The 17,527-nt window shown below is 41.5% G+C and overlaps 1 protein-coding gene across 2 annotated transcripts; it reads left to right on the top strand.

Moving 5' to 3' along the window:
* The first annotated feature begins 5,170 nt into the window (after positions 1-5,170).
* tfap2c (transcription factor AP-2 gamma (activating enhancer binding protein 2 gamma)) lies at positions 5,171-12,944 on the top strand. 2 transcript variants are annotated; one of them, XM_034531809.1, is made up of 8 exons: positions 5,171-5,580; positions 6,272-6,727; positions 7,171-7,222; positions 8,431-8,502; positions 9,078-9,300; positions 10,476-10,594; positions 11,801-11,942; positions 12,171-12,944. In XM_034531809.1, exons 1-8 carry the CDS (start codon positions 5,533-5,535, stop codon positions 12,463-12,465), a joined length of 1,407 nt encoding a protein of 468 aa, XP_034387700.1. In that variant the 5' UTR covers positions 5,171-5,532; the 3' UTR covers positions 12,466-12,944. The 2 variants fall into 2 exon arrangements, with proteins under 2 accessions (XP_034387700.1, XP_034387701.1); XM_034531810.1 differs by lacking the exon at positions 8,431-8,502.
* The last annotated feature ends 4,583 nt before the right edge of the window (positions 12,945-17,527 follow it).

Raw genomic sequence — 17,527 nt, 5'->3', positions numbered from 1 at the left:
CATTCTCTGTGCAATGAAGAGCAATAATGTTCATGACAGATGCAACAATTCCCTCCTGTGGCTTTCAAGGGAATAATTCATACCCAAAAGAAGATATAAACTTGTATTAAGTGCAGCAGCGTACATGTGTTTACATGCCAGAGCTGTGAAAATGGTAACTGCTGTGTTCAGTGTTTGATCAGGACACCCAGTTGGCAGCATCTTACTCCAAATTCATATTACAAAAACAGACGTGTTGCTTGGTTGCAGTCACACATATTGTATGCTATTGCACAGTTCTCCTGGATGGAGATCAAAACAAAATGTTTCTGATCAGATAGCCCAGCGGTGCAGAAAGTAGCCTATTCAGATCTTTTACAGCCATAAAAGTGGCAAAACTGTAAACACTGTCAAATAAAAGTGATGCATTAAAAATGTTACTGAAGTTTTTTTTCCCCTTCAGTCCAAATACATTGTTCTCCTTGTTACTTTACTTGGACCTTTTAACGTTTGCTGTGCAGTACGATTTATGTGTAGAGTTGAAACCAGAAGGCGTTTTTCAGCTTGACTAAGAGGGAACGTTTCTCTCTTCTCTGTTTTTTAAAAGGTGCATCTGTATATGAGCAGGAATCGGTGACGTAACGACACGTTTTGAATCCAATCGTAGTCCAGACATCTATACACGCATCTTCTGTACACATGACATCTATTGCTTCCGTTCATCTGGGGAGAGGGATCCTCCTCTGTTGCTCTCCTGAAGGTTTCTTCCCTTTTTTTCCCCTGTGAAAGTTTTTTTTGGGGGGAGTTTTTCCTGATCCGATGTGAGGTCCTTGGGACAGGGATGTCGTTACAGATTGTAAAGACCTCTGAGGCACATTTGTGATTTATGATTCTGGGCTATACAAAATGAACTGAATTGGAGAAAAAAAAACTGAATTATACAATATTTAACACGTAGCATGAACTAAACGCTTGGTTGACGTCTAGCTCTGTGGTAATGTGACGATGCGGCCACATGGTGGCAGCAGAGCGTTGGTCACGCCCTGTGATTCAACAGACCTGAACTGAGGTCGCGGGGTAAAACAAGAACAGACAACGGGGAGTCTGCCTGCTTCTCATTAAATGTAAGTTACACCATAAATATTCCAATCATTGTGGCTAAAAAAATAAATAAACAATGCGTCCTCTTGTCTTCGTCCAGCAGCAGTTTTTATGTTGTTCTGTTGTTGATTTCTATTGTTCGTCCCACATTAGATCATTGAATAGCTGATTTACTGAAAAATAATAAGAACCACATATGCTCATGTAAGTGTTTCTATTTTTTTTTTGTAATGTCACCAGAGAAAAGTACGTTATCTTTGCGCAAGAGCAGAGACGGTTACCGCATTTTCTAACGGCCCTTTCGTTTTTTTTGATGTATTTCAGAAGCATTTTATTCAAAGCACATAATTGGCTACTGGTGGCCCCATATTTCTGGGAGCACCCAGATCTATTTTCTGTGAAGATGATTGACGTCGCTCACAAGTTGGACGCATCTGATTTGTTCTGAACCTGTTGCCCTCGCGAGGGTGAATGCAGACTTCTAATGAACTGCACTGCCGTTTATTTAACTTTAATGGTACATTTGTATTCATTGAGACCATATAGGTATCATAAATATTGTTGAATTCAAATTAAGTTGGAAATCATAGCCCGGCCTGTAGTTATATGCAGTTGAATTGTCCGATTATGTGTTGCTCAGGAAACAAAAAATCGGACAGCTGGCCGTTTGCAATTAATATATAGACATTGGAAATATATTATACTATTTTTTTTTAAAATTGAGAATCTGAATATAGGCACGGTCTCTTTTGTTATATTTCCTTACTTGAAACTGCATGGTTTGATGAGACTTTATGTTATGGCAGGTGTCCGGGCTGCAGATCGGACAGGTGAGATCATTTTTTAAAAACAAGATATGTAAGCTATTCTCAAACACTTTGATCTCTTCATTAGTTTAAGCTAAAGTATTTGAGAGATCAGATAACAACAGCCATTTTAGGCCTTAAAAAGCTTCAGTGGCGTTTGAAAGCAGATTATTTTGGTCAGCCTGAGGCCATGTGGCTTTTGGGGTGGAATTACCTCATCTTGAAGTTTACCCCACGTCTTATTTTCACCTTTTCTTACACTTTACCTTCTATGACACTGTTTCTATTTTCACTCAACAATAGCGTATGAGATAACCAATACGTGTATCTTGGTTATAAATAGGTCTAATCTGGTAGGACGTGCTTATTTTATAAAAAATAAATAAAAAAGGTTAATACATGTGTTCACTCCCTTTATCACGTTCGTTTATATTAATGCGCGCGTTGTTTTCTATGAAACATATTTAAATGCGTGTTTTCATCGAGGGACTATCGATGGATTGTTTGGATTTATCCCACTCAGGTGTATTACACTGGGTTCGCGCATGCGCACCGCACGGCTGTCAGGTGAAGTCGGCGACGTGAAGCTCTCGTGGTTTCACTCATTCTCCGCGTCTCAGTGGGATTGCTGTGACTTGAGGCTCGCAGATGTCTGTGCTGGAGAGGATAGACTGGAGGGTGAGTTCTCTTCTCTTCCAGCTGATGCAGGTTTAACCCCCAAACCTGCATCACGTGTATCGCTTTTGCTGCCGAGCCGATATTTGTTTTACTACTTTTCCTCCATAATCACCTGTTTGTTATGGCGCGGCGCCGTATATGAGCTTTTGAACAACCCGTGATTAATGTCATAAAGAACTGAGGCTTTATTCTCTCAACAACAAAAAAACTGCAAGTGATTCGGTTTGAGTCAACTTTGCAGAGCAGTGATGCTGCTTTTGAAAAAAAAAATAGTTTATCTGTGATGATTTTAACAAGATGACCACAGCCATTTAATTGGATTTAATTGGATTGAATTCTAAAAGTATATACGAGTTCTGCAGGAACAGATGGATATGATAAAAAGATTCACATGCAGCCAGTAAAGGACATTTAAACGTACACCCAATAGGTCATATACAATAATGTAGATAATTTACAGCATATTAATAGAACCATATCATAGTGCTTCTTTATTATGTTGCTATGTGGTGTTGTTTTTCCGGGCCAATTTTGCATTTCAAATGTGATTTTATTGTGAAGAGACACATCATAAATCAGCCTTAAAACCTAATGTAGTACATGTTGTATATAGGCCCCATGTAGCAAACCAATTGAAAAATCCCGAAGCAGAACTGATTGATTTTGGTGACATTTTGAATGCGTCCCGTCATTGGATCCATTTAATCTTTACACCTGACATCAGCTAGTCGACTGTTATTACAATGACAATCAGATTTGTTCAAAACATCACCGTCAGGCCACGCGTGACTAACTCCCTTTAAGTCTGCTGTGGGTCTCTGCCGACGTAAAATAACATTTAATCAGCGCGCATTTCTCTTCTGCTTCGCATCACAACAAGCCAAGGACCAACACGCACAGAACAAAGATAATCCTCAGCAGGCACGTCCTGTTGTTCCCAGGCACCGCCGAGCATCACAGTTTGGGAGCCCGGACAGAGGTCTGTCCATTAATCTCACAAATTATAATCTGACATTTAGAATTTGTCAAATTGATACAAACCAATTAATGAAATTAGTCCAAATATTGCACTAATTGCCTATACACAGTTGCCCACACTCTTGAGAAAGGAGATATTTTATACTAATTTTAAAAGGTATAACGACTCAAATAAAACGGAATAAAACGTAAACAAAAAGAATGGTTTGTTAGGTCGTTATGAATAAAAAAAAAAAAGAAAGAAGAGGAAAACAAACATCTTTTGTTCTCACTTCTGGGTTTTGATGCATATCAAAGCTTCAAAGCAAGCTTGTTTTAGACATTGCAAAGCTCCACCAAAAATGTAAATGAAGTGAAGAAAGAGTTGTTTGTCGAGATCCTTTGAGCTTTAGAGGTTTTTTTTGTTCAGAGAATGATGCTGCTAAACCCTCGGGGCTTATTGCGGTTTGAAACAAGCACTTAGCCTCCACTGTGAAACACCGACATGACAATGTCATGGGTTTATTTCAATGACTATTATTCTAATCATGCATTTAAATCAGAGGGTTGCATTAACTTAATATCTTGCTGATTTGCAAAATAAATAAAAAAGTAAAGCAAAGTGATACAGTAGGCTATTATTTTACTTTATTATACATTATCACATTTTATGCAAATACTATTACTACTAATACTACTACTACTACTACTACTACTACTACTACTAATAATAATAATAATAATAATATTTATTTTAAAAAACCAACAGGAATGACGATCAATTTAGTAGGCCTTGGAGTGATTCATGTAAAATACTTCAAATAATTGCAATTATTGATATTGATGTATACATATTTAAACATCGGTAATACAAACAATAGGTTTTGTTAACCTACTTAGAAACTCTGAAAGCACCTAGGCCTATGTTTGTATTAGTCAGAACATACCGGTCCTCTTCTATTGTTAAATTAGGAACACCATCAAAATGTCGAACCGAGCACTGTGATTGGCCGAGAGGCATTCCTGAACGTCATAACCTCACCATGAGGTACTCTGTAACCTATAGCAACCCTACCCTGCAACACTTCTTGATCCGAGTTGTGTTAGGTCTGAAACAAATTGTTAAAGCTTTTTTATTAATTTTGTTGTTTTTTATACTCAGCAAACCGTGCAAATTAGTTTATTTATTTAATGACCAATGCTATTTTAAGAACTATCATTTTCAATATGCTCGTAAACCACCATGCATGTTAGGCCTATAAGAACGCCTGTTAGGAATATAATCCTACACTGAGCCTACAGGTGTCCTCCTACACGTTCAAAAGCCCACGGCTTCATGTTCATAATGAAAACAAACACGGTAAAACACACTCGTGGGCGGTGAGAGAGTGTGAACCACGGAAAAGTTCCCTCCAGTGAAGTCAATGGGTTTACGTGGCGGACACTTTACAGACGGACAGAATTCTGATTGGCCCGATGTCTCGCCAATCAGCTATATGTTCATTTTTTTTTTTTTTTTCTTCCTCTTTCGCTGACGTCCTCGCGCAGGGTGACGCCCCCCTTCCGTGCAGATATAGCAGCCTTCACCGCTGTAACATGTGCACCAATAAGACTGAACATCGCTTTTTTCTCCATAAGAGGGAGTCAAGTTTCTTATATGCACCGTTTTCGCCCACTTCCACAACAGAACCACAGCACACAGTGACCGGACAGGGGGGGGGGGGGCGAAATATTGCTTGACAACGATTATTTTTCTCTCATAGTGGCTTTTTTTTTGGAAAACTCACATCTGTGGTTGGATAGTCAGTCGGTCGAGTTCGCACCTTCAGCACTTCACTCACGACTTCGCCCTCTTCGCAGCAGCTGAAGAACACGGCGGTGGTTTATGATCACCAGGAAGCTTTTGACTTGTTCATACCTGGATTAACTCGCAGGCGACAAGATTTTTAATTTACTGGGGTTTTTTTTAAATTTTTGTAACAGAGAGCCTTTTTTTTCCCCTCTGCCCAGAATGTTGTGGAAATTAGCCGACAACGTGAAGTACGAGGATGACTGCGAGGTGAGTTTCGATAGTTACAAAACGGGGGATACGTGTCTTTTGATTGACGTGTTACTACACAAAGTTGGCCATTCTAGGATGAGGTCGATTCTTATGCTAATGTGAATGATAAGACACACGGAGATAAAAATAGAAATCATCAATCGATTTTGCAACAAAAAAAAAAGTCGAGACGCCAGCTGGGAAAGCAAAACACAACAACACACAATAATTTCCCGAAGAAATTAACAATAATTATTTCGAGGACAGCAACAACCGTGATATACCAGATACTACTACTACGTTACTACTACTTATACTACTACTACTACTACTACTAATTATTGTTATTATTATTATAATAATAATTTTAATAAATAGAAAACATATTTTCTAAAAGTATTTATCACGCAATTAATTTAGGTCAATACTAACACACGTGGACATAATTAAATCCAATAATCCAATAACCAATTCAATTTAAACGACACAATAACCTTCTCCACGCTAATAATATTACTAATACAAATGCTTAATTTTAAATTCAAAGTCTACATATTATTTCACGTACTCCTCTCTAAACTATTAGGCTATCTTTTGTAGACATCATGCCACTGGGTAACAGACACATGATTCCCTCGAGGGATAAATGTCACCACTACCTGCCATTTTGTGTTTGTCTATCAGTTGACCTGTATCTTCGGTCCCTCAGGAAAGGCACGACGGCAACAGCAATGGCAACCCCCGGCTGCCTCACCTGCCAGCGGTCAGTCAGCACCTCTACAGCCCGTCTCCCTCCCTCTCACACTCGGCCAGTTCGGACTTCCAGCCCCCGTACTTCCCACCTCCCTACCAGCCCATCTCCTACCCGCAGTCCGGTGACCCGTACTCCCACCTCGGGGACCCTTTCAACATCAACTCCATACACCAGTCGCAGTCGTCGAACCAGCAGCACTGGCCCGGCCGGCAGGGCCAGGAGGGGCTCGGTGCGCACGGGAGGAGCGGACTGGCGAGTCAGATCCTGGGCCTGGACGGATCGTCCGGGGTGAGGAGGGAAGGCTTCCGCCGGCCTGAGCTGCTGTCCCCGCACGTGCACAGCATCGAGTCGTCGGTTATTGGTGACAGCATGGGGATGCACGACATGGGCCACGGACTGGAGGATGTTCAAGTGAGTGGATCTAATTGATGACGAGCATACTTTAAATTGCACGATAGGCGTTAAGGTGTGTGGAGGTCGCTGAGGCGTGAGCCCGTGCACGTGCGTGAGTTTACTTGCTGAAACAAGTAGCCAAGTGCCATAATGCCTTTTAGGATTCCATGCAAGCATACAATAAAGCTACATTTATTATTCATAAATTACTTTGGTTATAGTTTATAAAGCAGGGACATTATATTGATCACATAAGAGGTTAGAAATACAATCAAAGTTCCCCATACCATAATGTTGCATAAAAGAGGAAAGAGAGAGATTAATTTTGATAGACATTGCATATTTTGACACACATTAATTTCCACTTGCTATGTCTCTATAATTGGTTTATTTATTTAGTTAAACAATACACACAATTGCTTAATGCTGCTTCTGTTTTTTTGTTTTGTTTTTTTTGTCAGCATGTAGATGACCACAGTGTTATTATGGCAGACCAGACGGTCATAAAAAAAGGTGAGTTTATGGCATGGATTTGTCCACAGTTCTCCCAGTTTGAAAAGAAAAAAAAACACATTTTGTGAAATGCTGTCTTTGTATAACCAAATAAATATGCAGTAATTTCTGGCAAGGGCTGGAAACGTACTGTAAGGACAATGTTTTTGCTCACTCTTTACATATTTGCAATTGTCATAACAATTACTATAGTGGCATGTCAGGGCACTCAGTACAGCGAAAGAGGAGTGTTGTATTTGTACGTGCACTTCATATACACTGATAATCCTCATAGCCATGAGATGCACTTATCTAAGCTGGCTGTGATCCTTAGCCTATTCTGTTGGTGAAGGTGCTTGAATGGATGCCCAGTGGGAAAGAACTGATCCTTTCAAAACGACAGACTCGAGCTGACAAGACATGAAAATTGAGCAAGCTCACAACCTCGGTGTTGACTGTGAGAGAAGGGGAAAGCTTTGGATCATCTTTAGCCCGGTTAAGCTCGCAATTGCAGCTCTTTTCAGTTCACATTAACAGGAAATTACGAGTTGATCTTGAAGCAGTGTTTGGCTCTGCAGAACCAGCTTTTTGCCGGGGTGTGGCATGAGGCTCGCATGTGAAGGACAGTTTAGTTATTTGTCGGGACATGAACTGTTTTGAGGGAGAACTTATTCCCGCTGTTTTGTCACAAGGGCTTTATTAAACAGACTTTGAGTCATGAGATCAGCTTCAGCAACATTATTCTGCTGCTCATAACTTTCTTTCTCGTTATTCAAACCATACACAGATAGATAGATAGATAGATTCTGCAAAAAACATCCCAAAAAATAGTGATATAAAATGTAAATAAATACAGAGTTAACTACTTACTTTTAAAATGTAAACCTCATACTTTAGTTTGCTCATTATTATTCCACAGCGGTGAGGTTAATACGATGACATTTATGTGATACTATACAGTGAATATTGTGTTTCTTTTCGAAAGCATCATAGCAAATATTGTTGCAATATTACGACGCACAGGAAGAAAGCCATTTGCACAGCGCCATACACCAACTAGTCTCCAATTGTTACGGAAATATGTGATGGCTCATTATTATGTTCCCATGCTCCAGGGAACGCTGTGGGCAATCTAGGTTTCCCACTTGTAAACAATGGCATGTCACTCCCAGCCATGTGCCCCGGAGGAGCCGTAAAGCACTTGTGTGACTCTGTGATTTTTGTCTCAGTATTAGGACTACGAGGTGGCAGGAACCTTGATCGCTTACAGAGGACTTATTATCAGGGGGGAATTCTTGCGGGTGAGATAGCTATGTTCTGTAGTTGTGCTGTACTGTTTTGTTTGTCCGATGACTGTCACTCATTTTGTGCGTGGGGAGGAGGGGGGAGGGGGTTAAAAACTTCGTCAAACTTTAGAACCAGCCACAAAAACACACACACACACACACACACACACACACATTGTCTACCTAGAGTCTTTGAGACCAAATAATACACAGACGTGAGGTGTATCTGTGGCTTAGATGAGAGGCTGCATGTGTGTATCTGTTTGTGGATGGTGTTTGGCATGAGGGCATTTTAGATGTGTAACCATCAGGCAACCGATGTTGGGAAAACCACACAGTATTTCCAACGTCTTTTCCTACAGCAGACACTGGTTTTGTCAGTCGTGCAGAGCTGCATACACACTCTTCCTTGTGACTACGTACAAGAAAGCACAGAAAGAATTAGGATGATGAGAGTTAATGTACATACACAGGAAAAGTGAATATATAAACAAAATGATTTTTTGCACAATCAGGATCTTTTTGCTTTTCCTTTTTGTTGTTCCGCACTCTTTAGCTTACCCACATTTTTTTCCCCCTTCACCCTCCAGGGCCTGTCACTCTCCCGAAAGGCAACGTGCTGGGTCTTCCTTTCCAGAAAGAGTCCCTGCTGGGCATGGTATCAAACCCCACAGAGGTATTCTGCTCCGTACCGGGCCGCCTGTCCTTGCTGAGCTCCACTTCCAAGTACAAGGTTACCGTGGCCGAGGTCCAGAGACGTCTGTCACCCCCTGAGTGCCTCAATGCATCGCTACTGGGAGGTGTTTTACGCAGGTCAGAGCTCAGACTCATTCAACGTTCCTGTATGTAAAAGTCTTCAATATAACACAGGAATACAGCAGCACCGATTCACAAAAAAAACACGGGAATCTAATTTAAACATAATTCATTTGAGTTTTTTTTTTTTTTTTAATCAATATCTTTATTACTTGCATGCTTGGTTAGGAATGCCCAATTGCCTCAGATAGGAGTAATCATCAAACTGAGGAGTAACAGCGAGATCTGTAGACTAAAGCTCAGCGGCACATGGGAAAAGCTCGTCTCAGTTGCTTTGGCTCATCATTTTCTTTCTGCGTAAGGTTCGTGACATTCTTTCTGTGGTCTGCAATTTTGGTTCTGTGCGTCCTCCGGGGATAGGTTACATCTACACAGTCAGTACCAATCGGAAGACTCCGTGGGTGTGTGCATATCTGGGTGTTTGTCAGGGGTTGCAGGGGCGGGTAGGTTCATCTGTGGCAGAGCGGTTGACCTTATGGCACATATGTTAGTGTGGCAGTCTGTTGAGGGACTATAAGGTTACTGTATGTACACAACACCCCTGACCGGATCGTTTTGTGCTTGGAGTGCACGTTTGCCACTTCCCATGCTGACACACACACACACACACATACACACACACACACGCACGCACGCACGCGTGCGCGCACAATCACAGACATTTTTTTAAGTAGGTCATATCGCACTAGGAGGGGGATCGTTAGCAGAGGGGGGTGGGGGCACTCATACACACATGCCTCCCTAAAGATGCTCCCTCTCTCACCCGCCATGGAGAGGGAGCGCTCGCCCTCCAGTCATGCGTACAAACCGAATCGGCCATTGCAAGTGGGGGAGTATAAGTGTGCGAGTGATTTCTCCGCTACGCTCCGTGAGTGGGGTCAGGAGAGCCTGTTTGTGGGATTTATTTGTTATCAAGAGTGCACAATGAGAAGTTCTGCAGGACTGAGTGCAAGTCCTCCTCTGACTGTGTGTGCAAACTCTAGAGTTTAGCTGACAGCACAATAATCACTCGCATCGATTCCACCTAATGTAACGCTATCAACCAAATGTTATGTGCGAAGAGATTGGCAAATTGCTATATTCATTTTGTTAATAACCCATTAACAGGTTTGTGTTCACAATAGCACTTATATTAAATATACAACACGTGTTTCTGTGTTCTTCTTCTGCAGAGCCAAGTCGAAAAATGGAGGTCGCTCTCTGAGAGAAAAGCTGGATAAGATCGGGCTCAACCTGCCTGCAGGAAGAAGGAAGGCAGCCAATGTCACACTACTTACCTCACTAGTGGAAGGTAGGACATGTCACTCAGTAGTGCAGCAGTGCACCTTCCCAGGTGTAATTGCTGTTTGCGGCGGCAGGAATGTCGCTGCCTGAGAGACGAGAACGTCAATCTCATTCACGCAGTATGCGTGTTCAATATCTCAAGTCGTTCGCGCGACACTTTTCATTGTTAAAATATTCGAATGAAAGTAACTTAACTTTTTGTGCCGAGTAACTTAACTTTTTTCTGAACTATCAAAGATCAAATTGGTTATTTTGATCTTTTCAGCTCAGTGTCTGGATAACACTAATAGTGCAGACACACTACGACACTTTTACCATAGCATTATTAGGTATTACACCGCACTATAAGCCACACGTTGTCTGACCACAGGTCAGTCATTTAACATCAGGGAGTTATGCAACTATAAAGATCAATGTGACACCTTCAACCCTTCCTTGTCAATGCCTTGAACACTAATACCTCAGTCATAGACAGTGACGCCTCATCATGAAAACGTTATCACTTTAATCACATCTACCTGCCGTGGGGCCGAAGTGGAATATTTTTTTTCCTCTCTTGCGCCCCACACGCCTAATTCTTATAAATGGGGCCGATGATTCTGTGCAGGAGAATGACTGGAGGCGTGTGTTATTTAGAGACCTTCAAAGCTGAATTAAGCCTTGTTATCTTGTGTTCGACTCGCCAGGAGGGCCTGCTGACCTTAAAGATTGTGCTTCTGAATAGCTGCCCGCATCCTCAAGTGATGTGCGTGTCTATCAATAAGCGGTGCTGTAGGGCCGTGGGCACTCTCTGCTAGCATTTATCTACATAAGCCCATTATGACCATGCTAGTCTAACCACCCTCAAGACGGAAATATATTCATCTCACTGGCTCTTCTTCCCCCCCCCCCAGCTAGAGGACTGAGCACAGCTGATTATTCTGTAGTTCAACTGCTTCACTTCATGTGCCTTGATGCTTGTGTGTATCGGGTCCAAAACGGAGCTGCTCGTATAATTCTCTAAATTGATAAACTACTGAAGCCGGCCAGCTTACCATTTGATCTTTGCCCAGTGTGCCAGAGGACACGCAGTAATAAAGCCTGTGTAAATAATAATAATAATCATTATTCTTTCATGAATATACAGTCTTGGTTTGAGACCAAGAGCCAAGTATCAACTTTAGTCCTAGTTTCCTTTTCTCTGACAAGGTTTTTTCTTCTTTTTCTCTTATAGGTGAAGCAGTTCATTTAGCAAGAGACTTTGGTTACGTGTGTGAGACCGAGTTCCCTGCAAAGGCAATTGCTGAATACCTGGGCAGGCCACACGTGGAGCGCAACGAGGTTAACTCTCGTAAGAACATGCTCCTTGCTGCCAAGTAAGTGTCTTGTTTTTACGCTTGCCTTTAATGTATGGAAATACACTATCAAAGTACAGGATTTACCTGAACTAGAACTTTTTCAAACTCTTATGTCGGTGCTAAAGCATTTATTGATTGCTGGAGAATTGTACAGACTTGATTTCCTGCAGACTCGTGTTTAAACAGTACATGTGTTAGTGTAAGTATTTTCCCTCTTCCTAAATTATTCTTGTTTTCTACCAACAGGCAAATCTGCAAGGAGTTCACTGACCTGCTAACTCAGGACCGTTCACCTCTGGGAAACTCTCGGCCGGCCCCCATCATGGAGCCTGGAATCCAAGGCTGCCTGACCCACTTCAGCCTCATCACTCATGGCTTTGGCTCTCCCGCCATCTGCGCCGCCATGACCTCGCTTCAGAACTACCTGAACGAGGCGCTCAAACAAGTGGACAAGATGTACCTGAGCTCTGGCAGCGACACCCAGGGATCCTCAGACAGTGGAAGCAAATCTGCAGACAAAATGGACAAGCACAGGAAATGAGAGCTCAGAGGAGAATCCTTATGAACTTGAGAACCCCAGATTCCCTTAATCTTGCCGCCCTGTCTGCCCTTTTTGGATAAAAAAAAATTAAAAAAATCAATATTGATTGATAAGTATTGTCATTTTGAGAGCTGTGCGTGTGTGTGTGTGTGTGTGTGTGTACTTGCACTGTTGAATTTATATCCTATTTTTTGAGAAGTGGAGGATTTTGTCCAGTTGGCTGCGAATCAGCCCTGATGACGAACTAGTCTGTGAACTAGTCCGAATGGGAGCCCAGATTGTGCGGCCATCAAACGCACCATATCACACTCACCACCATGCAGTTCCTTATAGTTGCCAAATGTCCTGATGCTACGACTATCGGACCGGCTCCCTGTTGACAAGAGGAGGAAAAGAACAAAGTGCATACTGTGTTTTTCCCATCTAAAGGACATCATTTCAAGATGAGTCGCTGTGGCTGTGAATTCCTCTCACCACCCCCCCCCCACCCCCCCACCCCACACACACCCCTCCGACCCCCAGTCCCCCCCACCCCCCTCCTGCTCCGTCTGCAGGCAAATCCTCTGATTTCCTGTGTCTCAATGGACTTGCAAAGGACAATTTTTATATGAGAAAGAGAGAGAAGAAAATCCACTTCATTTTCTTTCTCTTTTGCTTGATTTGTACAACCACTTCAAAATGGATACAGTGTTATTGTGCTTTATTCATGAAAGCTTTTTTTGAATCTTATGTAGGCTGAAATGAAAAAAGACGATTTGGGGTTTTTTCAGTCTGTGTTTGGTCAGAAACCAGAGACTTTACAGACTCTTCAGTGTTCATGTGGATTACAGACAGCAATGCTTCCATTGTTACTCTATCTTTTAAACCTGGCAGCGTTCTTTTTGTGACCATGTTAGGTATTCATCATTCTTAGTATTTAAAAAAAAAACAAGTTACCACCAACCTACCAACCACTTCAGTCTTGCCAGAGTTTGTTGTGAGAATGTGTGTCAATGTATATATTTCTTTCTTTAAAAGTTTTTAATTAGACATTAAATTCCAAACATAGAATTTAATCCAGTGTCTTGTCCTGGATGTAAATATGTTCTAATTTATGTTGTAATTTAATGGGCTTCTGTAAATAATGGTATCATTCTGGTGTATGGTTTCACTTTTTATGATAATGTGTTTAACTTTTATAAATGGGTTAGTTTTTTATCGAGTAGAGGTTAGGAACTGGGCATGATATACTTTTTTGAAAATATGTAAAAACAACTGTTAAAAAAGTTTCAGGAAAAAAATTAAAAATTAAATGAAAGGCTCAAGCATGATTCAGTGAGTCGGTGATGTTGCCCGGGCCACACTAAAAACACACAAACACACATTTTTGTGCTTTATTTTTCTGTTGTATAGTTCCACTGATGATGGTTAAGTCATGGGTTGGACGTTGTTCCTATTAATAAACAGCAAAGAAAACCCACAAACTAATGGGAACAGTGGCCATCATTATCTGCTCTCACTTTGCTTCACAAGTAGACTGTGTGGCTCAGTGAGACCTACAAAAAATACATAGTGTGATGAACAAAGATGCAGTTGAGTGCAAACAAACGGCGTGCAATGTTTAAACATAGAGCACTTTTAACATATACTGAATAGATTTCTCCAAGAGCCCATATTCTTTGTCAATCTTTCTCTTTTCTTACTTTCTGAGCAGGTGGGCCCCAACGTGAAGTGTCGATCTGCTTCTAGTTTCAAAGTGTATTTATTCTATTGGACACACTGTCACATTGTCACACTGCGGAGAATTCCTTTGATGTCTGAGAGAAAAAAAGGTGTGTTGTGTTTCAAAACTGCGGAGGAGATTTGCATGTGGCTGAAGGTTGCTTAATCATCACTTGCCGAGCCAGTTCCTGTTGATTCATGTGGTCCATGTGTTTACGTGTTTCAGGAGCTTGTGTGTTAGCCATAGTAACACCAAACCACGGCTGAATGAAACACATTTGTGCATTAGCATTGGACACTTAGCTGAATTTATGAGTAGCATCAGTTTTATAATCCACAACAATATATATAGTATATATATATATATACTATATATATTTCTCCTCATATTTGCTGCATTAGCCCATAGCCATATATCCAGCATGTCAGTAGGTGAAACCAGTGTTTTCAAAAGGCCAGACTGCATGTAGGAGAGGCAGCAGCAGCAGCAGCAGCAGCAGCAGTGTGCCATACCTATCAGTTAAACAAGTATCAGCCTCTCCCCTCAGAACCTGTTAAACCAGACCTGTCAACTTGGTGGCTCACTGCCCTCTCAGCGGTTGACTTTAACTGCCTTCAGTTACTCGTAGCTTGTACGCTTGGCCCTGTGTATAATAGAAGGAGGACGAGGAGGCGGTAGAAAAGAAGAGGGAGGCTGTGTCGGGAGGGCGAAAAGAGGCGGTGGACTTAGAGTGTCTTTGATGACCGGTTGAACGCGGTTGAGACATCAACCTTCCTGTGTCTGAGGCTTTGATTGGAAGTTATTTGTTCTGTCCCTTCTCTCACAACTGTCTCTCATGTTGTCACTCTTGTCAGTCACATGGCGGAGCTTTGTTTTGGCAGCCGTGAGCTTTTGAACACATGCCTCCCACTCACTTTCTTTACCTTTTGTCGTCAGCTGAGGAGTTCCCCTCTGGCCAAGTGTGCTGAGCTAGAGCTTGTCAGATGAGTATCTCAAAGGAATACTTCAACCACAAAAATGACCATTTGTATCAAATGTACACCTCGAATTCATGAAGAAAAGCTTTCCTCACACGCCTCTCTCACAAGCTGAGAGGGGAGTAGATCCTTAATGAATTTAAAGTAAATGGAGGCTAGATTTAACAACAGCAAAAATGTGTATCAAATATCCATTCACAAACTCTCTCACAACTCGTGCAGTGTAATCCAAGTCTCATTGATCCAGTAGTATGCTCATAAGATTGTCTGTTATTAAACCTGGCCGCCATTGACCTCAATTCCTCAAGGCTTTACTCAGTTTCGTTCACCGTGGAGGCGCGCGAGAAAACCTTTTCTACAAAAATACAAGGTAACAAGCACAGAGTAACTGATATACAAATGGTCATTGTAAGGGTGTAGTATTCCTTTAAGTATCCCATATAGAGCTGGACCCAGCTGACTGTCATTTTATAAGCATTTCCAAATTAAGTATCAGTCAAGGTAAACCATGTATACATGTATAATGAAACATTTATGAGATGGAAACACATGAACACTTGTGACATTTGAACAGCTACATCCTACCAGACAGTTGTTTTTAATCAGACCACAAAGCACCTGTTTCATATGTGTCATGGCCTATCACATGTTTTCCAAAACACAAGATAACTGGTCCAACATTTTCCTTCTAACTGTGAGACAGTGTGAGTAATACACCTCTGACACACCTAATAAAGCTGGGAAAAGGAGGCGAGCATAGACTTGTTGAGCTTTCCCGTTACCTTCACCTCTTCTTCTTTAATGAAAAAAAAAAAACGAAACGCATATACTTCTTTTATTTTCTGAGATTATATCTGACGTGCTAATATACTCCTTTGATCTCATTCAGAATGCCCGGGGGCTCCTTGTCAACTCCAGATTCACTGAACTGTAGTCGTATTTCATGCCAGCTCTGACTGAATGACCTTTCTATGTAGGTCACCTCAAGTCACATGGCAAAGCTGTCAGGAAAGAGGAAAAAGGCGGCATCTCGTTATATTCATTTTCTTTAAAATTTTCATTTCAATGTGACTGCATTTAAAACAGAAGATCATTCTTATTATATCATCAGCTAGAATGATTGCCTTGCTGTGTACATCGACGTCTCTCCCAAATCTCTCCAAATGCGCTCAAGGCGTGCCTGAGATATTGTGTTTAAGTGGATGGGACTGATGTGAGGTCACAGAGACCTTGACCTTTGACCTCCAGCATCTAATCAGTTCATCCTTGAGATCAGGTGGACGTTTGAGACAAATTTGAAGATTTTTTTTTCCGAGGTGTCGCGTTCACAAGAATGAACCAGATTGACGAATGAACATACAGAAGTACGGCGCTACTGACAACTCAAAAACATCAGCTGTCAATTCTTGGAATACAAACTGAAAACCGAGGAAGGAAGGGACACAGACAAATATTAATCAATTTCTCAATAGAATTTAGAAAATATATTGACTTCAATACTTCCCTGACTGTTGCAAATGTGATTTAAGTGTATCCAACATGTTCCCAGATACTGAGCACTTTACTCTCACCCCTTCCATTTAGTCCAACCTCTTCACTTCAACCACTGCCTTTCAAATCTGTTCTACATTAAGACTCATTTGCAGTCAGACTAATCGCTTGGTTGCAGTTCCCAACCACTGAAACCACTTTATGAGTTGAACCATAGTCTTAGCATCCCATGTCACAAGCGACAAGTCATACGGACGAGTTGATTCTCATGTGTAAATCACTGGGTTGAGGTCATTCCCAGCTCAGGGTGCACGGGAAGCAGACGATCATTTGAATTCTAAATACGTGTCTCTCATTTTGGGGAGCAATCCGATCGCGACCCCTGACTCGCACAAAATGATGTTCTCATGCAACTAAACTGCACTCTTGATTCATTTCTCCTGAACTACGGTTGCAGTTTGAAACAGTTGGAAAAAACAGTGGTTAAGATTGTTAATTGAAAAAAGGAGAGAGGAAAAAGCTACAAAACAACGGCATTAGGTTAAGCCAACAAGAGTGCTTCGTTATGTCTATGTAAGCAGCTGACCCCGACCTCCTCCGACGCAGATTTACGTGAACTCATCTGAAAGTTATTAGTGATACATAAAAAAGAACAACTACTAAACCTAAATATTACTCATCCTTACTAAATTACACGAACTCCTCTGAAGTGCAACGTCACCGGGGAAAAAATGGGTCTTTTGTGACCAACACGAAGTTCAGTATTTAGCCTTAATCTTCACCATTCATGCAGGCAACCCACATTACCTCATCAAAACATTCTTGTTCATCGCCACCTTTATTTGTTGTGGCCTGCTCCTCTCTCACATGTGGAAAAAAAAGGAAGGATATT

Source organism: Cyclopterus lumpus, chromosome 5, assembly GCF_009769545.1.
Source record: "Cyclopterus lumpus isolate fCycLum1 chromosome 5, fCycLum1.pri, whole genome shotgun sequence".
In the NCBI taxonomy this organism is placed as follows: Eukaryota; Metazoa; Chordata; class Actinopteri; order Perciformes; family Cyclopteridae; genus Cyclopterus; species Cyclopterus lumpus.
This window is presented reverse-complemented; position numbering and strand designations above follow the sequence as displayed.